Source organism: Zeugodacus cucurbitae, chromosome 2, assembly GCF_028554725.1.
Source record: "Zeugodacus cucurbitae isolate PBARC_wt_2022May chromosome 2, idZeuCucr1.2, whole genome shotgun sequence".
NCBI lineage: Eukaryota > Metazoa > Arthropoda > Insecta > Diptera > Tephritidae > Zeugodacus > Zeugodacus cucurbitae.
This window is the reverse complement of record NC_071667.1, coordinates 29,370,318-29,391,300: the sequence shown is the minus strand read 5'-3', so window position 1 is coordinate 29,391,300 and position 20,983 is coordinate 29,370,318. Positions and strand designations below refer to the sequence as shown.

At 34.1% G+C, this 20,983-nt stretch overlaps 1 protein-coding gene across 1 annotated transcript in view; it reads right to left on the bottom strand.

Annotated features, from left to right (window-relative positions):
• Positions 1-11,418: 11,418 nt before the first annotated feature.
• LOC105213645 (protein tipE) overlaps positions 11,419-20,983 on the bottom strand; it is a 106,624-nt gene continuing 97,059 nt past the window's right edge. Inside the window, exon 2 of the mRNA XM_011186612.3 lies at positions 11,419-17,691. Coding sequence (XP_011184914.2) covers positions 17,622-17,691 — 70 coding nt within the window. The 3' untranslated portion in view covers positions 11,419-17,621. The remainder of the gene's footprint in view (positions 17,692-20,983) is intronic.

Genomic DNA, 20,983 nt, shown 5'->3' with positions numbered 1-20,983 from the left:
ACAGTGCCATATACACCTCAATTAAATGGGGTTTCTGAACGAATGATTAGAACCATCACTGAAAAAGCTCGTGCCATGGTTAATGGTGCAAAACTAGATAAAAGCTTCTGGGGAGAAGCTGTGTTAACTGCAACATACTTAATTAATAGAATTCCGAGCAGAGCTCTTGGTGATAGGGCAATAACTCCGTACGAGATGTGGCACAATAGAAAACCTAATTTAAAACATTTAAGAGTGTTTGGTTCAACTGCTTATGTGCACAATAAAAATAAAAAAGGAAAATTTGATGATAAATCATACAAAAGTATCCTTGTTGGTTATGAACCAAACGGGTTTAAACTATGGGATGCTGTTAATGAAAAATTTTTTGTTGCAAGGGATGTTGTTGTTGACGAAACCAATATGGTTAGCTCTAGAGGTGTGAAATATAAAACAGAATTCCTGAATGAAAGTAAGGAATGTAGTAAAACAGACTCCCTCGAAGAGGTTAAGGAATCTGATAATGTAAATTTACCGAACAAAAGAAAAGAATGTGATGAAATAGACTTCCTGAAAGACAGTAAGGAATCTGATCATGTAAATTTACCGAATAAAAGAAAAGAATGTGATGAAATAGACTTCCTGAAAGACAGTAAGGAATCTGATCATGTAAATTTACCGAATAAAAGAAAGGAATGTGATGAAATAGACTTCCTGAAAGACAGTAAGGAATCTGATCATATAAATTTACCGAATAAAAGAAAAGAATGTGTTGAAATAGACTTCCTGAAAGACAGTAAGGAATCTGATCTTGTAATTTTTCCGAATGAAAGTAAGAAAAGAAAGCTGACTGATCTCCTGAATGAAAGTAAGGAGCAAAATTTCCCGAATGAGAGTACGGAATGTAAATCAACTGAACAGCCTAGTGAAAATAGTGACAGTGGCAATAAACATATTAAAGAAATAGGTAGAAGAAGTGAAAGATTAAAGATTAAGCCACATATATCTTATAATGAAGATGATAACAGCTTCAATAAATATATATTGAATTCACATACTATTTTTAACGATGTCCCAAATACATTTGATGAAATAAAATTTAGAAACGATAAATCTTTTTGGGAAGAAGCCATTAAAGCAGAGTTGAGGGCTCATGAAATAAATAATACTTGGAAAATTACAAAGAAGCCAGAAAACAAAAACATTGTTGACAGTAGATGGGTGTTTTCTATTAAATATAATGAACTCGGCGATCCCATAAAATATAAAGCAAGACTAGTTGCTCGAGGATTTACTCAAAAATATCAAGTCGACTATGATGAAACATTTGCTCCTGTTGCTAGGATTTCAAGTTTTCGATTCATATTAGCACTAGCAGTTCAATATAATTTGAAGGTCCATCAAATGGATGTAAAAACGGCTTTCCTTAATGGGACGTTAAATGAAGAAATATATATGCGACTTCCTCAAGGTGTATCATGTAATGGTGAAAATGTATGTAAATTGAATAAGGCAATTTACGGGCTCAAACAAGCAGCTAGATGCTGGTTTGAAGTATTTGAAAAAGCATTAAAAGAATGCAAATTTTCTAACTCTCCAGTAGATCGCTGTATATATATCCTTGACAGAGGTGATATCAAGGAAAATATATATGTACTGTTATATGTCGATGATGTGGTAATAGCTACAGGGGATATGACAAGAATGAATAGTTTCAAGAAGTATTTGATGGAAAAGTTTAGAATGACTGACTTAAATGAAATACGACATTTTATTGGAATAAGAATAGAAATGTTTGAAGATAAAGTCTGTTTAAGCCAGTCCGCTTATGTAAAAAGGATTTTAAATAAATTTAATATGTATGAATGCAATTCAGTTAGTACACCTCTACCGAACAAGCTAAATTATGAATTGCTTAATTCAGATGAAAATTGTAATGCACCATGTCGGAATCTTATTGGTTGTTTAATGTACATAATGCTATGTACACGTCCAGATTTAGCAACTGCTGTAAATATCTTAAGTAGATATAGTAGCAAAAATAATATTGAGTTATGGCAATGCTTAAAAAGGGTTCTTAGGTACTTGAAGGGAACCATTGATATGAAATTGATTTTTGAAAAGAATAATTTTGAAAAAATATTAGTTGGTTATGTAGATTCTGACTGAGGTGGTAACGAGATTGATAGGAAGAGTACAACGGGTTATTTATTTAAAGTGTTCGGTTCAAATTTAATTTGTTGGAACACTAAAAGACAAAATTCGGTAGCTGCATCATCAACCGAAGCTGAGTATATGGCCTTATTTGAAGCTGTTAGGGAAGCGTTATGGTTAAAATCTCTTCTAAATAGTGTAAACATCAAACTTAAAGAACCCATTAAAATCTATGAAGACAATCAAGGCTGCATTAGCATAGCAAACAACCCCTCATGTCATAAAAGAGCTAAGCATATTGATATTAAATACCATTTTGCTAGAGAGCAAGTTGAAAATAATGTGATTTGTATTGAGTATATTAATTCAGGTAATCAACTCGCGGACATCTTTACCAAACCATTACCTACTGCAAGATTTGTGGAACTACGAAAAAAGCTGGGGCTACTCCAAAATGACTAACTACCTATGAAAAAGTTGGGATTACTCCAAGATGACTAATATATGTATATTATCTATTTTGCTGAATATTGGCGTTTCTTTTATTATTTAATGAGAAATAATTAACTTATGAATTTATAGAATTAATCCATACTTATTTAAACACTAATGTTACTGTTTTGTTAAATGAAATGTTAAGATACTTGTAAGTGATCTGATCGGGTTTTTCTGGGTTTTTCCCGTATCCTTGCAGCAAATGCTGGATCACATTATACATCCCAGAATGCATACCAACCACAAAAGACAAAGACAATAATTAATGAATACAATTTTAAGTTATATTCTTATAATAAATGTTATTTTTGAGGGGGCGTGTTGGAATATCCCTATTCCTTCATACAAAAATAGCATTCTACAACACTGCATGTTCGAATATCACTATTCGAGATATGATAGTTACATCATGAATAGGTTGGTAATACTTTTAAGTTTTCATTCGAAATTGTTGTTTGCTTCATTCTATTCGAAATCAAGCTTTCAACAGGTTATGGACCCAATCCACGCTAAATAATTAATTTTTTCATTTTCTTTCAACACCATTCAAAAAGTTACCGTCGTTCACTTAGCATTTTGGGCTGTATACTCAAAAGATTATTAAAACAAAATATTATTTCGCAATCAACTGACAAATTTTTTTTACAATTTTTCACACAGAGTACTGTGCTTAAGTGAGAAAAAATTGTAAAGTAGGACGGCATGATTATTTTGTGCTTCTTCCAGTGTCTAATTCGGGGTACTTTCCGAACAGAGGGTACATATTTTACACACATGTCGCTAATTTAGTATTCGATTCGTATGTACCTATGATTATAGACGTTTTTATCGCCTACTAAGTTTCTTCTCTCCATTTAGTTTCCAACACATAAACCCATTCTTTATATGTGTATGTAGATGTATGTATCTATGAACACACATGCCAACAGTTACCCGTTGCACGAAAGGATACGTGTGTGGGACAAATGCTTTCGATCGATCGGACTGGTTCTTATGCTCCTGCGTTTACTTCTGTGGCCTGCTTGTCACTCATTTGGTCGGCTGCGCCAATATTTAATGACTTGGCCTAGTTAGTTGGACTGTTTTGTGTAATTTTGAAAATTGCTTTGTTTAATTTAACCATAGCTTGCTGGGCTCAGAAATAGATCACATTCAATATGTCAGCCCCGAATGCAATTTAGTCAGATAAACACATGGCTGCTTGTAGCTACATACATATATACTCGCATATATTTGATGCATTATTAACGAGCATTGACAAAAGTCAGATAAAATTTAAGTTGAACACATGTCAGGATATTTATGTGAAATTCACTCGCACAAAATAATTTATCGCCTGCCATAAGCGAGTAGAACCGATTGTTGAGTTGTTTGCGTCAGACGACAATCAATTACTTTTCTTTAATGGATAAGGTGATTTGACTACTAAATGCTATCTAATTATCAAAGTAAAATACAATCTTAGAAAATTACCCTTTCTAGTATGACAATCTTTAATTATAGTATCTTTAGAGAAGTCGGAAAGATTATGTGTTCTTCTATAATTATAAGCGAATGGCAAGGAGAACATTAATATCGACATAATTCCTGGAAGGTTAATTTCTAAATTTATTTAGATATACCAAAAGCGCTCTTTATACTTAGTACTTCCGCTTGGAATATATTAGATGAGTTTGGCAGACGGAAAGAAAGAGAAATGTTAAGATTCTTGGAGTTACCCCCCTTCCTACACAATTTTAGATCCGTTGGTATATATTGAGATGATATTCACCTCTTTAACTGCACCTCTTCTCTTCTTCATTCCCGCCTAGAGGGTATCCTCACCTGGAAGTGACTCACAAGAGAAGTACTCAACATACTCTTTAAGAAAATATTAATATCGAATAAGATGGAGGGAATAGTTGAGTATGTCAAATAAAGAAATATGCCTTTACGGCTATTGAAAGATCAAAACACTTGATATAATTCAGGTGATTTGGATCACACTTGGCATATCTTAAATGGTATACATTAAATCTTATATGAGTTTAGTTATGTTTCGACACATTTCATTCTAAGCTCTAGGGATTTCATTAAAGGTTTTGAGGTTAGATTAAGTTTTTTATTTTCGGATTACAAATTGTATATCCCTGACGATTATTTACCTCACAAATAAAATTAATCGAAAAGGTTTTTTGTTTCGTTCAATTCCTGTACTCTGAAGAAGTGCGGTAGATTAATTAAAAAGTTATTATAGTGACTACTGAAAACTATCTTGTGATGTTAGTCACTTCGAATTACTTACCTCATACCGATATTCGCTTCACTGCAATGGTACACTTACTTAATTGAAAATTATGGTAATTTCCGGCAGACATGCGAGGTTTTATTTATTCGAAAAACAAAAACGAACCGCTAATAAAGTCAATACGTGCTTGAAGTGTAAGCTTTTTTGGGCAAGCATCAAGCGCCTAACGGTGGAGCGAACCGTTAAGTGAGTGGGGTAAATGAGTTTAATTGATTGCTGCGAAGAACGCTATGACCACCTGGTCGTGGGTTTGAATATGCAACTACTAAAAAACGAAAAAAATATAAATAGCAATCGGAGTTGGAAATTAAGTGAGTGTTTCAAGAAGTGACAGCATTTGTGACGCGAGTGTTACCGTCGTTCATAATGATGCAGGATGGGTGGGGGCGTTGATAGTGGCAATTGGGTGGGTAGTTCTATACGGGAGACCGAAGGCACAACTCCTGTTGAGACTTTCAAGGCTCTGCTCATCAATGCAACGCTGACATTAAGTACTTGAGCTGTTTGCTTGAACTTGTTCGGTTGCTGAAGGTCAACGCTGAAATCAATAAGTCAGCTTTTGGTAAATCGTGTGCAGTAAACATACTCTGCCGCTCAAGGTGGCAACTCTTTTTGTCAAAAAGTGTGTGTGAGTTAAAATTGAAAGGATACCTTTTGCCTACGCCTCCTAAATTTGTGTGAACAGTTTCAAAGCAAGTTTAAGTATTTGGTGGGATTAAGTACTCCGTTGAATGTTAATATTATATTAAAATGGCCTTCATGCCATTAAAAGCCTATTCAGTTATTTGTGTGTATGTATGCATTTAGTAAATGGCATTCATAAAGTATTTATATTTGTATTTATTTATAAAAAGCAAAGCCTTGAGCTGTATCAAAGCAATAATTGTCATATGAGTACATGTATGTATCTTTTATTCTATACGCCTTTATTTTGGTTCATGCTTGTGGAAATTTGGTTTCGTTTTTTATAGCAACCATAAATAAAAAAGTACAAATATTTCCTTTTTCATAAATGGAGACATACAGAATTTCGTAACTAAATCTATTTGTGTATGTACATATGTGAGAAAGTATATTAAACCCAGTAGGCAAAGCTTATAAACGACTCGGCTGGGTATTTGATCAAACTATCTTCTTTCGGGAGATTTTTCCACAAGAGATGTCACAGCTAAAATATAGTATTTTTGAAAATATTAATCCGCAGTCTTCATTGGTTATACAATACAATAAAATGAAGGAATCAGACCGAAATAAAAATTGAGTTATATGGAAAGTAGTCGTGGTTGTGAACCGATTTCGCTCATATTCCGTCCTTGCCATCAGGGTATTAAGAAAATACCGAATTAAAATCGGTCGAGTGGTTTCTGAGATATGGTTCTTCACCCATAAATGGGCAAAGCCACGCCCATTTTCAATTTTTTTTAATCTGAGTTCAGCTTTCTTCTGTCATTTCTTCTTTCCAGCGAGCTCCTCTACAGGTGTGAGGACAGGAAAAACTCACTAAGGGTCAGAGTCGGAGAACATGGTGTGCGCGAAAGCGATACTTGAATTGTGACACGGTCAATCAAACATAAGCCTTAGAATAGTGACTATCCCAAAGAATTAGACTTTACAGTCACTCACAACACCAATTGGCTTAGCAACGGGAGTCTGCGTAAAAGAAAAATAATGAAAAATCTAGTCAGTTCGTGCCCAAATCCTTTATCAAAATAATTACAATTTCCGATAGGGTCTATGTTATCTGCTATATTAGCATAAATACATGTGTTGAAATAAATACATAATTCAATTTTATGTGCAGTCATGAGCGTGTCGACTTTACGAGCAGTTAATATTGAAGCAGCGAACACTCAAATGCTATTACAGTTCGTCACAACGGTATTTTTATGTCATCCAACATATACTCATAAAGTACTGAACATTTATTTTGCACATGCGATACATACGATCTGACGCATTTATTGCAGGTGAGCATTGTTCCAAGCCGAGTGATTTAATGCAAATGAATTTCCATAGCAGACACTGGTACATATGTGATTTGTAATTTTATGAGAGCTCATTTAACACGGTGTGGTATTAGTAATTAATTGATTAATTCACGTGTTCTTTGGGAAATACTTTGAAATGAAAAAATTGACACTAATCATTATCGATCTCGTATTGTTTTCTTTTTTGCATAATATCGATGACAATAATATTGATAGGCATCTCGAAAGACTACGTGCTTCATATTCTGTATGAAATATACAGGATGAGAAAGCTGTCGGCTCTATGGGAAGGGCGACCGTCAGACTGTGAGTTAACTGCACCCGGAGAAACTACTCTGAAGAATTAGAAGACGGCCCTAACGCCAAGTTGTTATGATGACTGCTGTCATAGTGTTATTTTAAGGCGCTTGTGATTTAATATACATGATTTTTGTTGTTCCACTCTGTATCAATCGATCGATGCACTCCGATTTTAATGTTCACGCACATTTCTATGTAAATAAATAGAGGGATCTGTGCTAAATAAAGACTCTACACCATATACAGAAATACATACATTTAAAGGGGTTTTCAAGAGGGACGCTACAAAAGTAGACTCTTTTGACATTTCTCTTCAAGGTTTGCCATTTCATCATGGAAATACGATCCAACAATGAGTTGAAATTACTAAAATTTACTACCAATTTATGGTCTTCATAATCGACTTGTCAGGTCAACAATTGAGCGTCTAGTGGAAAAATTTGAATCCACAGGCACAGTACAAAATGTTCCCGTTCCAGTGAAACAACGAAGAAACACCCGTAGTTTCGAGAATATTTCTGGCGCTAACGCATCAATTGAGGTAGACTCAAATCAGTCTTTTTGAATTTGAAAATGGTCCGGATTTTTAGCGATGAGACTCATTTCTGGTTGAATGGCTTTGTGAATAAGTAAAATATGTGTTATTGGTCAGGCAGAAATCCACACGTACTCCATGAGTCACCATTGCATCCCGAAAAAATTACGTTTTGTCAAGCCAGCAACGATTGATGAACTTTTTACGAATATCGATCGTGAAATTTCGGCCGATTTATGCGTGGAAACCGTCGAAAATTGGGTTCAGCGACGGGACTTATGCACGCATGCCCGTGGTGGCCATGCAAAAGAAATCGAGCTCCATACATAATGGCATCAAATGTACTTTTACAGGAATAAAGAATTGATATCCCATTGTTGTTGTTGTTTTATTTAAAAAAAAAACTTTTGTAACGCTCTTATTGAAAAACCCTTTATATACATATGGTTAATGTTACTGTTGTTGGCTTTTGATTAGATTTTCAGTTCATTTGGTTTTCTAGTCATCGGAGTTAATAGCTAATGGAAAACCTTATACGAAGTTACGTGGTGCCTTTGTGTAATTAGTCGCGGTTGACCATGAATACATCTCCTTCCGTTCTGCAAAACACTTTTTCCATTTGACTGACAAGGGTGGCATGGTTCTATATTGGTCACAAATGTGTGGGATGCGTACCAAGCAGCTGTTAAGCAAGCACTTACATAGGTAATTATAAAATGGCAGCGTTAATGTCTGGGGCGTGAGTCAATATGGCGTTGTACTAGCAGCTTCTTCTTTATTACCAGTTCGTCAGCATCGATATCGTTTCATATTTGATATTCTAGCATGAATTCGTTATCCACCGAGTCCTTTCTACTTTTCTATATCACACAAAATATTTTGAAAGGAGAGCTAAGTATAAACGACAGCTTCCGTCGAATTCAAGAACTGCTTGTTATTGGGAACTCAAACTCTTTCCAATGTGGATTATTCATTACTGGAAAACAAATGTCAGTCGTGTGATAGAACTAAATCTAAATTTATATAGAAGAATACAACTATTGGTGTTTGCTGATGACTATGGACAACATCGGAGCTTCCATGCATGAAACGGCCGAGGGTGTCAGCTGTTCAATGGTTGGATTGAAGGCTTTGAATATGAAAAATCTACTAGTGTGTTAGTTAATTGAAAAATAGTTTCTTGATTTTCAAACAAAGGTGATCTGATGTGCTATGATCTAATTTTACCACCGCAAAAATGGATTCTTATACTCACCTCAAACTACTTCCATAAGTATAATATTCAAATAATATTTTTATTTTTCTATGATATTGTTTTTATTATTATTAGTATTATAATAACTTTACTATTTCTCAACTTGCATTTGAATATATCATTGTTCTCATCCTTTATTATTTCTTTCCGTCATTTATTTTTATAATTAATTTAAAATTATATTAACCAAGTCGACATTTTATTTTGATGAAGACCTCTTTTAAGCCAGTCATTTGCGAAAATTTTCGAATTTTTCATTTTAAAATAATTATACAAACTTTGCTTAAATATAACCTTGATAATAGGCGTCAATTTTAAAATAATGTTCTGCTCTAAATGGATTTAAGCGATTTTCATTTAATGCGATTTGAATACTAAAACTTAGACACTTACATGCTTAGATGAACTGCCCCGAAACTCTTCTTTATGTAGTATTAAAATATAGAATTAAGTGTTGAAATGTTGATTCATGAATAAAACATAAATAATAGTTTAATAAAAACATATTACACAGCGGGGATGCAAATTCAGAATCTTTACATGGTCTACAGATTCTACAATTAAAAATATCTTCCATGTTCGTTCCATAAGTTTGAAAAATTAAGGCTATGGTTTTGTAACATCAGTTAAATTTAGATCTGCTGAGCGTATGCTGCAAAGTAATAATTTATGCGAAAGGGACGGATTTATATCTGGGATTAATATCTGGGTCTAGTGATCACCAACACTTCGTTGAAAAGAAAGCAATGAGCTAGATACAAGAGCCAGCCTTTCCCATTAGCCATTGTTGGGTCGACTTGATCGTTACCAAAAAAATACGAGAAACTGTCTAGGCTTTTACTGTTTAGAACCCTTTAAGAACAAACGTATGTATATTGACGCCGTATTTTCCCCGCTCTTTTGACAGTTCTATTCAGTAAGGTTTGCTATTTACGGGATACATTTACAGATACAGGATCCAACAACGAGTCGAAATGATTAAAATTTACTACTGAAGTTCAGAATCAGTGGCCTCAATTTATGGTCGTCATAATCGTCCTGTCTGACCGCTCAATGATAACAGAATATTTTGGATGGATCCGAATTTGGATGGACTTGGATAATATGTCGTTCCAACAGGACAGTCACAATCGGTTTATTGAAAATCAAGTTTGGTTAATGTGTTATATCAAGAAAATTGGGTTCAGCGTCTGGACTTCTACAAGCGTGCCCGTGGTGGCCATGCAAAAGAAATCAAGCTCCATACATAATGGCACCGAATATACTTTCAAAGGAATAAAGACTTTTTAGCGCTCTTAGCTCAACGAATATGTATAATCAAATTATTTATTTTATATCTGTAGGAACTACATATTTGACCTTAAAGGTACTAGAAGAAGAATAATAATAAGAAGAATATGACGAAGAGTACTAGAAAGGGTTAAGACAGATTCACTCAGACTCAATTCAACATTATCCGTAGTAATATTTTAGAGAGTATTATGAGTACTCTACTCAGACTAATGCGTGTGTAGTGTGCCTTTGGAGAGTGTAGTCTCTTTAGGAATATTTTTTTGTTGCTTGAAATTTACTGAGTTACTATGTAGAGATTCAAAATTTGTCCCACTACTTGCTATGGTATATGCATATACATACTGTGTATAAAAGACCAAATGTGTGTGTGTTTATAAAAACTGAAAGTACACGCTTAGTTCTATAATTTTATCTAGAATTTCGGTATGGGCGTTTGCGATTATGGTTACTTCTATGCGAATGTCTTTAAGCGTTGTCTCTTATCTCATCATTGTTTTCTCTACTTATACACTAATTATTCATATGGTACATTATTGGCTTGAATCGACTTGATTAGTTAACGTTTATTCGTATAAATTCGAATACACGTCTTATGCCGAGACACTACGTGAGTACTTTTCGCTTCTTATAGACATATAACATGTACATACAAGTGTCTACTACCCGCCGATTCCATTAAATTCGCAGCCAATTTGATTTGTAAACTAGCATAGTCGTATTTCATGGATATATTTATCTACTCAACTCTTACTAGTTAATCTATGTATTCGTATAAATGTGTTCGCTACCATCCAACAGTTATATCATCTAACAATTTCACTCGGCTAACCAATACTCGAAACACATACATGCTCAACTACCATATGTCTCTATGTCAATATATGGATGTGTGTGTGCATATGCTTGTTTCGTTATTCATTATGACATACATACACATTTAATTTCTTTATATCTATGTACATAAATTATGGTTGTATGTATGTATGTATGTGTATGCTGTGATAAGTTTTGCTTAAATATAATGTTAACATTGCGCAAGTTCCTATGGAGAATTCAACTATGCATCTTATGCGAGATGCCTGAAGTTTTGGTGATTTGCGATGGATGAGTTGGGCGAAAAGAAATTTGAAAACTAATAATTGAGCTGATATGAGCTCGTGCACTCAAGCGAATGGTGGCCAACATGTATGTAGCTACGCATAAGCAAATGTGTACTTGTATATGAGCATGCGTGTATGTAAGGATATTTCTTCGTACATATGTGTGGACAATGAAATGAAATATGGAGAAGCAAAAATAACAGAAAAAAATATTAAAAAATCACAGAAATATGATTACAATATCATACATACACATATGATATACATATGTAATTAAAACTGCACTTCATTCATATTTTAGAAGCAAAAATAAAAATTCATTGTAATTTGAATGAAATATAACTGCAGAAATTTGCATTAAAAATATTTCAATTTTATTTTATTTATTTCACTAGTTTTAGTTTTCCCAACTTTGTTTCTGTTTGTATTTGTATTCTTGTGCTGGAAATTGTAGTTCTGGTTAGCACATGTGAATATTTTCAACAAAATTCACTATTAAATAAATACGAAAATAATAATTTGTATTGTCAAGCACGATGATATTCATTCATAATTCCACTATTTAAAATTGTTTAAAATTCTATTTTGAGAAATCAATATGCAAATAATAAATTCTCTTTTTGTACTCATAGTACATACCTAAACATTTCACTTCAATCGTAAATAATTTGTTTAACTCTAAAGACAGAATTCATGCACCGGTTTGCCTTTATTTCTGTACCGAATTCGAGGAATATTGTAATATTTTTTTGAAAAATAAGTCTTAATAATTTAAAAATTTCGATAATCCCTTGTTTTCAATCTGATATCGTAGAAACCCTCCGACTTGTAGCAGTAAACAACATTGTAAAATAATGGGAGGAATATCTTTAAAGTTTGGAGCCAGAAAAATATCTAACTGAATTCACCATGCGCCAAATTTTTTAAAAGACCCGAGAAAAAGGAATCGACACACATCACTCTTGTACCGATTTTAAAGCCGTTGGATAATACCAGAAGCACAGTTAGGATTGAGAAGGACTTCTCCGACCCGTTTTGTATCAAAAGAAACAGGGCGACTATTTATTGTGTGATTTCTTTAACATGATGCTGGCGAAAGAAATAAAAGCCGCAGAGCTAAAAAAAATCTAAAGTATACAATTGCTGGCGTATACGGATGATATCGAAATCTTTGGCCTTAACTGTGCGGCAGTTCTGCTTCAGATGAGAGCGACTTGGTATTTTCTATTACAGTTGAACTTTCCTAACTTAAATTTCTATAACTCGAACTCTTGAATTGGCATTAGAAGTCAAATAAATTACCTTCCATAACTGGAAGTCTCTCTAACTCGAACTTTCTTTTTGTGGATTATGGTGATTCGAGTTAGGGAAGTTTAAGTGTAAGTGCATTTTCATAACAGAAATTCTAATGAAATGCCGTCTGGACGAGCGCTTTCGAGAAAAGTTTTTTGGTTAGAAATTTGCGATCCAACCTAGAAAAGGCAGAACTCACGACTTATGACTCAGATGTCGACTGTAAAAAAACATAATATCTCTTGTAACAGTGGATAGTTCTAACCTTAAAGAATTCCACCCGTAATTTGACTATGGCACCATTGTTTGATAAGGCAGTTTTTGGGGAATTCGACAATAGATTAAAGAGATTATTGATCTCACTGCACAATTACGAAATACCGATAAGCCCGTTAATGGTTGGCGTACATGGTTAGGCGTATAACCATTCATAATAGCAGCAAAGCATTAAAATGCAAATCAAAAAAAACTTAAACTTAAACTGTGTCTATGAATAAGTGTTTCTATGTGTGTGTGTATTTTTTGGTGGCATATTAAAAACAGTTAACTTGTGTTTTTTCGCGCGCATTTACTTTAAATTTATACACATTTTCTATGCACATACATATATAAAATAGTATATGTGTACGTGTTAGCATAATATTATATATTATTAAAACATTGTACACAAAATCAACAACAACAAATAAGCATTAACATTTATCTACATACATATGTATATATATTTAAATATATCTGTATATACACATAACGGTACTACGCGTAATACATGCATACAAGCTGTTGCATAGAGCATTTTTCTTCTGCCACATAGCATTCGTATCGACTGTATGCGCGTAAATCTATCTGCATTCAAGCGTTCTCACAATTTATTTCATTTTATTTTTTGCCATTTATTACCATTTACACGTATTTGCTAATCATTTAAAATATTTACTCTCATTCACAAGTCATTTATGTTTTATTGTTTGTTGTTATTGTTTCATATTTTAGCGCCAGCAATTTGTTTTTTGTTTGCATTCAGCTGTTGGCGCTCTTTGTTTTTTGCCTTCTGTATGCTTATTTCCTTTATTCCATTAGTATTGCTCAATTAAGCGCCAATTCTTATATAATAGACACACACTTGCATCTACACATGCTTAAATATATGTATATGTACACTGTACGTCATCAGCATTGCGCCCCCCTAGCATGCTTGGTTGATATCAAATATATTCCATAGTATTTGCGGTAGAGCTACAAAAGTTTTTTCAATTTGTTGTGCCATTTGGGAAGAAGAATTGTTTTATTTGTGGATGAAAAATCCAAAATCGAAACGGATTTATGGATGTGTCACGTTTTTGCATAAAATTGATTTAGAAATTTTCAATTTTCTTCGAAATAAAGAAACTTATGAAAAGAGCTTCAAATGTGGCAATAATCGTTGATTTACGGAAGCAGGCGCTCTGTATATACTCAGGGAAGCTTCAAATTATCACGGCTCTTCCGTCAAATTTGAAGAAAAAATAATATTAAAGTGATCAAGTCAACTACTAAGAGGGTGGCTAAAGAAGTTGAACGTATAAAAAGGCAGGAACTAAAGAAAAATCCACCTCTTAATAAATTGCGAAAAGAAATACGGCTAATTATTGTTCGAACATGTTTAACCTTCTAAGGCGTGGCATTATCTCTTATTTTCGGATAAGAATACATTTATTTATGAAAGCCCAGATGGAAAGGTTTCTATTTCCATGACGTGCACCATGGATGGGCCCCATTAGAATCGCAAATACACTCGGGTCAAAGTTGTAACGGTGTAGGGAACCATATCATATTATGATAGCCGCGTATTGCAGTTTTTAACGCCAAATAGGAATGCAAATCGAAAAAGTGGATTTCGCGTTTTTTTTATATATTTTTGGCAATCTAGACTTATATTCAAGACACAACAATGCCTAATTCAGTTTGTTCGGTCTGAAAAACAGGGATACAAAGCCAAAATGTCGGTGTTCTGGAGTGGCCGCCATACTCCCCAGACCTAAATATTACAGATAATGTCTGGGGATGGTTGGTTAGAAAAGTGTATGGGAGTGGTAAGCAATGTACCAAGCATGAACGGAACTAATCGATGGCATAAGACACATCTGGTCAACCATTACACTAGATTTTATTAAAAAACTATAGGGTTCTCTCCCCACTAAAATTTATGAAGTTTTTATTAACATAAGTGGCACCGCCATTTCTAATTTATGTTAAAAATTGTTTCAAGTATGTTAGAAAAAAATTTTGTAGCTCTAACCCAAATACTATAGAAAATATTTGGTATCAACCAAGCATTCCTGGGGGGCGCTATCCTGATGACGTGCAGTGTATATGCATGTACGTATATGTATGTGTGTATGTAAGTGTATGCATTTGCTAGATTTAACATATTATTTGCTTAATAATAGTTAAATAATATAAATTATTACGCATTTACAATAAATAATAGCAACAAAAACAACACAATTGCTGCAGCAGTGTATCATACAAGAATGTGTGCGTGCAGTAACTGTACATATACATACATATGTACAAGGAAATATGAAAATTATTTTGCCAAAATGCGAAAATTTCTATGCGCTTCTGATTCAATTAGTTAGCAACTACATATACCTACATATACATAAATAATAAACAAATTGCTTTTATGTTGTACTTATTTACCGCATCAACAATTCAATATTATGCTTTGTTATATCCGTAAATGATCACAGTCAAAAAATTGAATATTTCATTATGATTATGAAAATGCTGGCATTGATGATGGATGTGACGAGGCCATGTGCTGCATGTGTGTGTATGTATATATGAATATGCGTGGTTAAGTGTATGGAGGTATATGTATGAATATGTTTGTGTAATTATGTGTATTAGTGTAGGTGCGTAGGCATGTGTGATAATTGCTGCACGCTGCTGATTTTTATTTATTTTTGTTTCTCTTTGTTTTGTAATTTCGGCTACGAATTATTCTTGTTGTTTTTGTATGTGTGTTTTTTGGCAAAATTTGCATTTGTAGCGGCATTTCTATGGTCTGGCAATGACGAAGCGTTTCCGTTGTCTAACTGCATTCGGCTGCAGCGCTGCATTTCGCATGCTTTGTTCAGGCTGTGTGCAAGCAACAATGTGCAAACTAACGCCACAAAGTATGCAATGTTCGCACTAGTTTAGTTTGTATGCTTTACACTGTGGTATTTTATGCATTAAATATTATTTATTGTTATCCATATTATTATTATCATCATTATAACTACATATGTATGCTTCTTTATGCACGTAAGTAACATTTCGGGGGGGGTGGGTTGTTGGAAAGCTGCCTTGTAACGCTTTCGGGTTTTTCGGTTAACATCTTTATCATATCTATTATGTAATTCGACGGTGCTTTATACAGCAGTTTGTGTGCGTGTGTTTACATGTAAGTATATATATGCATACTTAATAATTCTTTGCTAAACTCTTAGTTGTTTTACTTTTTGTTGTATTTTATTTGTTTTTTTTTTCTTGTTTTTGTTTTTGTTATTACTTGCATTCGTTAAGTTCTACGTTAATTTCACATGCCTTAACTTATTGGGTTCGCTCCTAGTTTTCTGTTTGTTTTTATTGTAACTATTATAAAATTGCGTTTTCTTACATATGTATGTATGTATATAATTTCTATATAATTTTTACAGCTACACCATTGCTATGCATTCCGTTATATGTAACTGTTTATGTGCACATTCACGTTGCATAGTTGTGTGGTGTTTAATTAGCTGTATACCGTTATGCTTAAGTAGCTAATTTCGTCTTAATTCAAATTTATTCACTAAGTACTTTTATTCAGCAGTACAAAAATTAGTCCTTGCAAAAATTAATTCTCAATTGTTTTGTAACTAAGCTAAGTTTAGTTATAATTAATTTGTGTTTTTTTTTGTTCTCTAAAGCTAGTTCAACTTCATCTCATTTGCACTTAATTATGCAATTTTTTGTCACATAAAATATTGTACATACGTACATATGCAATGCATATATGTATATACATACATATTATTAAATACCTTCATAATTATATAACACTATATGTATTTATCAAATATTTTGTTTTTGTTTTTTTTGTTGCTTTTATTTTACTGTAATGAACTTAATTTCCATAATCATCGTATGAAAATAACAATTTGTTTATAACATCTTAGGTCTGTAGGTATTTGCATATCAGCGCTGCTAATTTTCAGCACACTCCCGATGCATGTATGCTGACTAACACTGATACATTTATATGTGTGTGTCTGTATATATATTTCTTAACAGCCACACATGCATAATGGTTTTCCTCTCTAATTTCAGCATAAAAATCTTTTCTCTTTATTACTACTTAAGTAACTAAATGTAATCAATCTTAGGAATTATTCAGTTGGATCGATCATCATGCGATACTTGTATGTATGTATGGTATACGCGCTTCTGGCGTTGCATTCTCGGGCGCTATGACCAGCTTAACTGCCGCAGATTATATAATTCGCCGCACGCTTCATCAAATCCCCAAATTTACTGCGTTCTGGTGTCACCCACACAAACAACCGCAAGCCTACATACATACCAACGCATGTGTTTTTTTTTCTAATTTCGTTTTTGATTCAGTTTTTGTTGTTGCAGTTATTGTTTGTGTGTGTATGTGTGTAGTGTTCGCAACTGTTGTTTGCATACAAATGTGTTTTTTTTTGGGATTTTCAGGTTGTTCTGGTAGTAAGTAATATGCTTGTTGTTATTGTTGTTGTAGTTAGTATTTTTTGTTACTGGTTGACTTTGATTGACACTATGATGGAAGCGCAAATAGATTATCCGTAGCTGATGTAGCGGTGATCTCCGCTGTCGTGATAAGCCTATGCTAGAAATCGCTACTCGTCGATGGATAACCCAAATTGCTCTCCACCGTGTCATCCTTATGTCAGAGCGGCGGCTTGTACACTTCGATGGCCGGCGTCAGCATGTCCACGCGCGTTGATATCGATGTATCACTGCAAGCAAGCAAACACAATAATCAAATCAGTTTGAATTTACTGAATTTTAAACATACAAAATGTAACAACTTGGAAACATATATAATTCATATTACAATAATAATTAAGTATATTTGTGTCGGGTTCAAAATATGTGAAGGTTTTCTCCAACCCTTAAGTGGTGTGAGGTTCGATAGTAACCAACCTATGAAAAGTTTATACATTTTAAAACACTTTGGACACTTCATTCATAGTTTGTGCGTAATCCTAATACTCGAAATACACCATATACGAGTATGTATAAAAAACGAAGATATCGATCTATTAGGCTGGCAAATATCTCCCGTCCGCCTTTTTGTCTTTTGAATTTCGCGGCTATGTTTAAAGCGGTACAGAGCTTGTATCTAGCAATACTATTAAGGATGGTTAATTTGGGCACCGTAACATTACGTTTGGTTCATCCCACAGCGCCAGTTCTGCTTACCAAAAGTGGCCCACTGGGCACATTATATCAGCCATCGATGTTTCATGTCGATGTTTTATATACAAATTTGACTTCACACCTTCACACTTTTTCGGGTATTAACTCGAAACCCTCTATTTGGATACGCTTTATTACATTGGAATTCGATTTTTGTAAAATATGGAGATTATGATTTATTTATACAATTTAATTCTGGCGTAGGCTACTGCGTTAGATCAGAGATTCCATAAACCATTCAAATAATCGCGCTGATGTAACGGAATCTTCGGATGAGTGTGAAACAGAATACTCGTTTGATATTTGGAACCAGAATAAACATTTGGTCCACCAAAAGGTGAAATGTAAGCTGTCAAATTTATTATTAATTTACAGGGACGGAAGGTTGAAGAGAAAGTGCATCTCGGTTGTTACCCCTACCAATCAGAAGCCAATAACGTTTGGGTTGACATGAATACTGTGTTTCCGGAGTTGTATAAATAGGGTTATTAATTGGCCACTTCAGTGCCGAGTAAACGCCTGTTTTCTAAGTAAAATCGAAAAGAAATGACAGTGAAAAAACTTTCCATGTCGTTGTTTTGAAATTCTGTTATTTATTGAGAAAAAACTTTAACAGACATATGTATAATACTAAGTGAAATAAAATGTATCAACTTAAGACGTACTACATTTCATTTATTTATGCTTCTGTATCCCTTAGCTTTTCACACTAAATTTAAAATAAGTTAAAAATGTTCAAAAATACATCGATGTTTTAATGGCCGATGTTTTTGATTTCGATGGGTTTTGAAGAAACATCGATACATCGAACCATCGATGTTTCATTTCACGATGTTTGCATCCCTAAATATTATACATCTTTGAAAGGTCTTGACATAACCTATAAAACTAGTTATAGACGTGTAAACATTGAGTTCACTAACGCCGAAATTCGCGCTCTTTTATAGTTTTCCTTCGTTAAAGACAATCCGGTAGAGAAACGTTCCGTGAGATTAATAATGTTTTGGGGAATGGTACTTTATCACTTCGAACTGCGGAGGAATGCTTTTGACTATTCAGAGCGGGTGAAAAAGACATCATGGAAAGCATCGAGTTAGACCGACCCATCGCCCAGAAGATGGGAGTGCCGCATGATTTGACGCAAAAAAACCTTCTGGACCGAATCAATGCCTGCGATATACTGCTGAAATGGAACGAACTCGACCCATGTTTGAAGGGGATGGTGACAGGCGACGAAAACTGGATCACATACGACAATATCAAGCGAAAACTGTCGTGGTCGAAGACCGGAGAATCGTACCTAAATCCGATCACTGTAACACTTTTTATAAAGCCTTGAAGAAAGAGCAAAAAAGCGGGAGGGAGATATTTGGCAACCTAATATTTAGACTGCGGACGCGGACAGCTTTAGATACGTCTTAAACGCCATTCACAGCGGAGCCATAAAATCTGTCAAACCACTACCCAGAGCAGACGATGAACTCGAGTTGCCACATGAATCTTTCGTTCTGGATATTGTAGCAGGTTAAACTTCTACTTATCCAGACTAAATGGCGACATGCAGAATATATGTCCTGCGTGCAATGAGTTTCTGAGTGTTATTAGTCAACTCTTTGCATGCCCAACGCACCTGACTCATCTACGCTCCGACGCTCTCAAAGAGCATGTTTCCTGGGCCTATCGTTAGATGACCTCGACGACAACTAGATTTATACTTCCCGTCCAAGCAAGGCTGGATAATCGTTAAAACAACAACATTTATTAAGCAATTTTCGCTGAAAATTTCTGTATACCAAGGTCCATTTTGGATTGAGAAAACAGAAACATTTATTACGTTATGTGAGATGTTGAACGGATTTCGTATATTTTTGATGAGGTGAGGTGAAACATTTTGTCAGATTCTTTGCCAGGGGGATGATTCTATCATTTCTTTAGTTCACAGCTTATGCATATTTGATCTGAGAGTGAAGAGGAAAAAGGTTGAATATGAGTTTAAAATTTTTTTATAGGATTTATAATTATTCTTCACTGTAAGTTTTTATTTGTAATATTCTGCTTTGTAGTACATTCTCGTACACCGGAAGCTACTATTATTCACACGAATTGTAGAAAAAGCGGTTTTGCATCCGGTCAGAAATTTGAGTCGAATGATACGGTTATCGCTCCCACGGAAGCTACTTTGTGGATCTTAAGACAGCGTGCTTTCAGACATGTTAAAGTCGAGTGTAAGAGGCTATGGTCATTTTCTTACTTATTGGACAGCAAAAATGCAAAATCAAGTCGAGCTATTGACAAATATTAAAATTATATGGTATACTAAAAAAAAAAAAATGCACAACACATCTTTATTTAGAAATTAAGTTAGTAAGAGATTTGGAATGAAATAATATCCGGTACTGAATGACATAATTTTTTTCTAGACCCCAGAAGGCAGTTGCTTTAAAGTAAACCCAAACTGAAACAATCTCTTTAAATCATGTTTTACAAATTGTGTTTTGTTGCCATATCAGCTGTCGGGCATCAAATCAATTATTTTTCAATATCCGTTGTTCCATGTACCGATCATATTCATCAGTAGCTACTTCTCATTGCATTCAATTGCCGTTTTATAACTTAAAAATCTAAGAAAAACACAATGAAAGCCAGCTTGTGTAATTTCATTGTTGATAAACAATTAATATTAATTTCGTTGAGGTAAATATTTACTGAGGCTCACCGCAACACAGTTCTCGGCAACGATATATGTGTGTGTGATGCCCAGCGGTGGAGTGAAATCCGAAATTTCGTGTTGAGCTTGATGAGTTTTTTTTTTTTTTCATATAATTCTTT